The sequence below is a fragment of the Anopheles marshallii genome, chromosome 3, assembly GCF_943734725.1.
Source record: "Anopheles marshallii chromosome 3, idAnoMarsDA_429_01, whole genome shotgun sequence".
NCBI lineage: Eukaryota > Metazoa > Arthropoda > Insecta > Diptera > Culicidae > Anopheles > Anopheles marshallii.
Genome location: NC_071327.1, coordinates 70,585,819 through 70,591,818, shown reverse-complemented (window position 1 = coordinate 70,591,818; position 6,000 = coordinate 70,585,819). Strand labels below are relative to the sequence as shown.

At 46.5% G+C, this 6,000-nt stretch overlaps 1 protein-coding gene across 1 annotated transcript in view; it reads left to right on the top strand.

Annotated features, from left to right (window-relative positions):
- The first annotated feature begins 897 nt into the window (after positions 1-897).
- LOC128713101 (uncharacterized) overlaps positions 898-6,000 on the top strand; it is a 49,574-nt gene continuing 44,471 nt past the window's right edge. The window contains exons 1-2 of the mRNA XM_053807964.1: positions 898-1,837; positions 3,365-3,559. Coding sequence (XP_053663939.1) covers positions 898-1,837; positions 3,365-3,559 — 1,135 coding nt within the window. The remainder of the gene's footprint in view (positions 1,838-3,364; positions 3,560-6,000) is intronic.

The following is a 6,000-nucleotide window of genomic DNA, read 5'->3' as shown; positions in this document are numbered from 1 at the left end:
CAAAAAAAAAAAAAAACCATCCAACAAACCATCCGCAAAAACCAAGTACGCCAGGGTCAGGTTGGTAATCGGTTTCATTAGCGGCCACCAATCGAATGATCGATGTACGTCATGAATAATTCAACAATCTGTGAAGCACTCGCCGTGGGTTGCTTTCTTCCATCGAGTGCTTTGAACTTCCAAAGGATATCCAGGGTGAAAAGAGGAAAAAAAAAACAGAGAACCGTCGAGGTCAGTCCCAACTCCGAGATGATGTACGGCGCGTGGGACTCGCCCGGTAAACGTTAATCAATTAAGCTGATGATTATCCTCTCGAAAACTGTCGTTTTTGGAGAGTTGGAAATGCTATATTTATCTGAAAAATAAGATTGTTGCTGGAAGGCGCCCGCATTCAATTGCGTTAATAGTGGAATAAATGAGCTCCGCTTTGAGTAAATGTAGCATTACCGCATGGGCTTGTGGAATTGGGTGTTACTAAACGTATCGCTTGTGTATTTTCTCCCATTCTAGACATCAACCATAATCAACATAATAGCACGAATGCCCGAGCAGCGAGCATTGAGCAGGTAAAGTGAAGCAAATAAGAGAGCCATAGCGCAGCAGAACAGAGAGAAGACCAAAAAAAAAACATTCACGCAACTCGGGCCGCACAGCGCGATAGTGTGGTGCCCGTAGAATTCTGCCGGCTATTGCAAGCGTAGGAACTGAGAAGTCTTCGGGCTGGTGTGATAGGATCGTGATTTAGATACCCCAAAAGAGAAGAAAAAAAACCCCACAAAAAATACAGTGCTCGTAACAAGTGTAAGCGTATGAACGGCTCTGAGTTGGATCACCGTTGGACATTGGAAGGCACCAGTCGGTACTGGAATCGTTCGCCATGCTCCGTCGGGGCCAGGAATGTACGTAATATTTCCGGCGGATGAACTCATATTGTTGACATACGGAATCGCCGTACCGAGAGTACCGCCCAGACCAACTCTGGACAACCTGCGGGAGCCTCTTGTTCCCACAGGCAGTAGGCCTACATCCACCACCACCACCACCACCACCACCACCACCTCCAAAACCACCGTCACCACCTCTTCCACATCCAACGCCCACTCATCCAAACACGCATCCACCAAATCGGCCAAAAGCACCGCCAGCAAAGCGACCGCCCCGACCAGCACGGTGAAAAAGGCGAACGAACCGACGAAAGCGCACGCCCCGACGACGTCCAGCCGGCGCCAGGAGTCGGGCGAGTCGTACGAATTGGACGACCCGAGCGGTACCGCCCTAGCAGACGCGAGCGAGCTGGCCACCTTCATCGACGATGTTAGCCCGCGTAACGGCATCCCTGCCACGGTGGCCGCGCGTGGTCCGGCCGGTACCGCGTCGCCGAAGGGTGGCCTGAAGGAGCCGGCGGCGGCGGCGGCGGCGACCACCAAGTCGAAGTCGAAGCTGCAGCTGAAGCTCGGCCGCCTGCGACCACATTCCTCGATCGAGCAGAACGAGACGGCCTCGCGCGTCCGCGAGGACCTGCACATCCATGTATCGAACCCGGTCTTTACGCGCGACAATCTGCGCCAGCGCAACTTCGACGCGTTCTTCGAGTCGGGCGAGCAGGTGTACTCGCTGGAGGTGCGCGAGAAACCATCCGCCCGGTCGCTCGATGCGCTCGGCACGAGCGGTTCCGATCCCGGGCTGGCGGACGCGGACACCGGGCTGCGGAGCGCCGGCCCCGGCTACGACCAGCGGCCCAGCTCGCTAGGGTTCTTCCGGAAGCCCAAGTCGCCGCTAAGCATACGTTCCAAGAGTGCCGAACACGAGTTCGCCGACGTCGAGACGTCCCAGAAAGGTGACGACAGGTGCCCCTGACCAACTAGTTGTGGTTGCTATTCTATTTTCTAATTTCTGAGTGAGTTCACAGACATTCGTGCCGCCCGCCCCGCTCCGCCCCCCCCCCCCCTTTTTCCCCCCACCCTCTTTTCATACGTCATCATACCCTCACCCGAAAAACCCTGCAAATTGCATCCGAAGGACGTGTTGCTCTTGCATATAATACGGGTAGTATCTGCGCCTGGCTGCTACTGCGGCTTCTGCCCGAGTGCCAGTTTGCATACCCCAAGAAGCTCTCCACTAATCTGGAATCACCGTCTTACAAAAAAAAAACACCCCTCGAAGAAGCATGTCGGATGTAAACCGCTCAGCACGTCATGCGTCATTCGCTCGCTTCGTGCCACGTACTTCCTGCATCACCACTACTGACCCATCGACTACTGATCAACCATGCATTCATCGTTTGTCTGTTTTAAGTGTGTGTGTGTGTTTGTGTTTGTGTGCGCCTGTGTTAACTATTCTAGTGCGACCTGATTCGATGGGAAGCGAGACGGATTATTCGGGTTGCCTCTCGGACAGTAGCGTGAAAACCTCCCCGAGAAAAAACCACATCAAGCGTCCAGTTCCATTTAATGCCCGTTTCCACAAATGCATTTTCACGAACCAAAACCATCAGCACACCCCCTGTTTCCCTTTTTTGTCACTTTAAAAACTCATTGTTCCCGCTGACCGACCGACAGGAAGCTTATGCATTTGGTCATGGCAAGTCGTGCACTGCAGCACGTTGTTCTCGCAACAGCCAGCTGTGGGACGGGAAAGCCCTTGGCGCAGTACCCTGGTGCTGGACTTTAATGACAAAACATAAACTCGCCCACCTAGCCAGCTGTAGCACTGAACCGGCACAAGCGTACGGTACCCGGTGCTGCCTCGTTCCCAAACATAAATAGCTCCCGATGTTTTGCGAGTGTTTGAGTGCTGTTTGTTAGTTTTTTTTTTCTTCTTGTGTTTTGTTGCCCCCAACCAGCCAAGTTTCGTGCTCGCCACCAACCCGGTGCTCACCCAGGACGCTTGGCTGGTCAGTCGTCCCCGGAGCGCGTTACCACTAATGCGACTTCCTTCCCCACGCGCATCGTGAGTGCCTGGCGACACCGCATACCATGGGGCGCGGCATTTGGGCAGAGGGAAGCTTTTATGCAAAAATATGCTGCTAAATGGGATTATAATAAATAGCTTAATCAACGCAGTGATTTCGGTGTTCGTTTCACGATTTTCCTGTGTTTTTTTCTCTCTCGATCGAGTTTGCTTTATTTTCGCTCGTTTACTTTACCGCGTGATGTTCTCTAACTTTAGCGCACCGTTTTTTTTTTTTTGGCTTTTTTGATTTCTTTTCTTTTCTTTGTTTTCTAGACAATCACTAGTCACCCAACCGCCGGGGACGGTTCCCCAGATCGGTACGATGTATTGATAAAACTGTGTCTATTTTCTCTTTCTTCCTCTTTCGTCCACATTCGCTACCGTGCCGTGACCCACCCATCCCGGGGCGCAGAATCATCAAAAAGCCATCGACATAACATATTTAGCAAGCGTGGAGTGACGCCGAGTGCGGGCCCCGCGTTCCAGGCACTCGGAGGCAGCATGTCCACCGCCGGTGGTGGAGGAGTGCTCAAGGATCTGGGCCACCCCGGCCTAAATGAAGCGCTCAAGTCCCACAACAGTGTAACGTTTAAGCTAGTGAAAACAGGTAAGTAAGGATTGGGGGGGGGGGGGGGGTCGGCCAGCACCATGCGGAAGCCTTGAAGGGGAAGCAGATCTTGCGGCCGTGGGAAGGTTTACTTGCCCGAGCCCGAGCTGCAATAGCTATTGCCTGTTTACTGGTTATTGCGGTATTTCATACAACACTCACACCAGGTACAGGCACACACAGACAAACACACATAGAAGAAGCTGCTCGGTGCGGAGGAGGACTTTCTGACTCCCTACCACCACCGTACCGGAAAGGAAATGAGAATTAAGAATTTATAAGCAGCAAATATCGATTGGTGGCGAGTTTTTGGTACAAAACTAACATTGTTCAGCTAGTGTTGGGGCGAGAGATGATAAGCGAAAGAGCAATTCGCAAGTAGGAAAAAGTAAACGTTCGTAATGTATGTTTGTTATTTTTTTTTGCTTCCGGACTGTATTTTTGAAAGTTGGGAAACACACATAACATTGATTATTTTGTCCATAATTAATGCTTTTATCATCCGTAAACGTAAGCGTGGCTTGGGCTGATAATGGGTTTGTTCCTTTACTCCCGGACTTTTGCAACTTAAATTTGATTGTTTTTCATTTAAATTTTTTCCCGATATTAGTTATTAATCAGTGTAATTTACATAATTGAGCAGCAAAGTTTGTTTACACGTTCCAAATCATGTTGGACTTAATAGGTTTTTACTCCGCGATAGTTTCAAGATGGCGTAGGAATGGCGTATTTTAAGAAGAACGACCCGTAGCCGTATTGCTTGTAACTAAAGGTAACTTATTCTAAGATACAGGTTACATTCGTTTGAAGACATTTCCTTTTACAAACAGTGACAGGTCACCTTATCCCGGGTGTACTCGGCGTAAGAGCTTCGTTTGTGAATAATTTCCGATTGTTAAAAGTCGAAGTTATCTAAAAACATGAGCAAATACATGTAAAGTTTCTTAATTTAAGAGTACACAGTGGTTTTCAAATCGATAACATCGCTCTAGTAATATTAGGTTTTCTAAAAATCTTAAAATTTTGCTATAAGTTTGTGATTTTGATAAGATTGTACCACTTGTTATAATATGTTTTCCCTTGTTTAAGAACAACAGGTTGAGTTCGAAGACGAGCGAATTCAAAATTTAACTCCATATACAAAATATAGGCACATAAATTATTATATATTATGTACTATATGTTTTTTTCCTAAAGGAAACATTCCACGATGCTTTATATAAATTTGGAACCAAAAGTAGGAAGTGAAAGAATAAAAAAAACGCAGAAATACACGAAAATTCAAGGAAATCAAGAAAATTTCTCAGGAAATGTTAATAATTTTTTAAATATATTATTTACAATCATTCATAACCTGTTAACATGTTTTTCTAGCCATAATAACAAGAAAAAGAATTAATATCAGAACGTTCCTATGTAATTTTCCCTATATCCTATAAAAAAAGGAACAAACTTTCTATAAAATCATCTTCAAAATAGCCAAAAATAGTTTGTTTCTTCATTCACAAAAAAATTCTAAATATCAAACTTATAATTGATTGACATAGTTAGTTAGTGATATAGATGTACACTCAGAGCCTGCTTATTAATAATTCCGGTTTCCGGCTAGATTAAAATGCTCCGGCACAATGTGTTGGGCGCCTAAATAAATAGCATTCGTTTTTTGACTTATTTCTATCGCCATTAACCGAACCGTGCAACAAACGGAATGAAGATTGATAGCTGCGTACTAATGCAGTCATTTCTCTTGATGAACATTTCCGAGAATCGGTCGTTCGATTCAGTGTGCGCGTGTTGTTGATATGATGAGTCTTTTTTTTTTTTTGTTGCCTGCTTGCCAGCCTCCCGGACTGTCTTTTTTGGTTGAGGCGGAACTCTTGAACCTGAGAGCACCTTCAAGCAACGTTTGCCAATTAGCAGAGATTGAAATTACAAAACCTGCAAAAGGCGGTCAAACCCGATGAAGGATGCTATTTTTGTCATGTTTTATCCATATCGCCCCGTACCGATTGGTGTCTATATTTTATTTCACCCAAACGTTCCAATACAAAACCACTCAGTTATCTAACCAAACGCAACGACTGTGGGTTAAAGGTCAACGGAGCAGATCTGCTTTGAATGAGGAGTATATACTACAAAAAAAAAAAGAAAAACCTAAGTCGATGTCTTCCACTTGGGCGGGTTTGAAGTAAAATTAATATGTTGTTGTTATGCTAATCCAGACTTCGGATAGTCCTACCATGGTCAATATTTTTAGAAACTAGATGCACGAGCGGTTTATTCTTAGACACCGCCAGGTTTTTGCCCCACCGGTGTCCGGATTTTTCAGGTTCCACCAGCAAAACCGGTACGATCGATGCGGGAATTGCTACCTATGCTGAGATATTTGCTGTTAGGTGATTTCATGTTTTATGGCCACTACCACATAATGGCCCAACCGA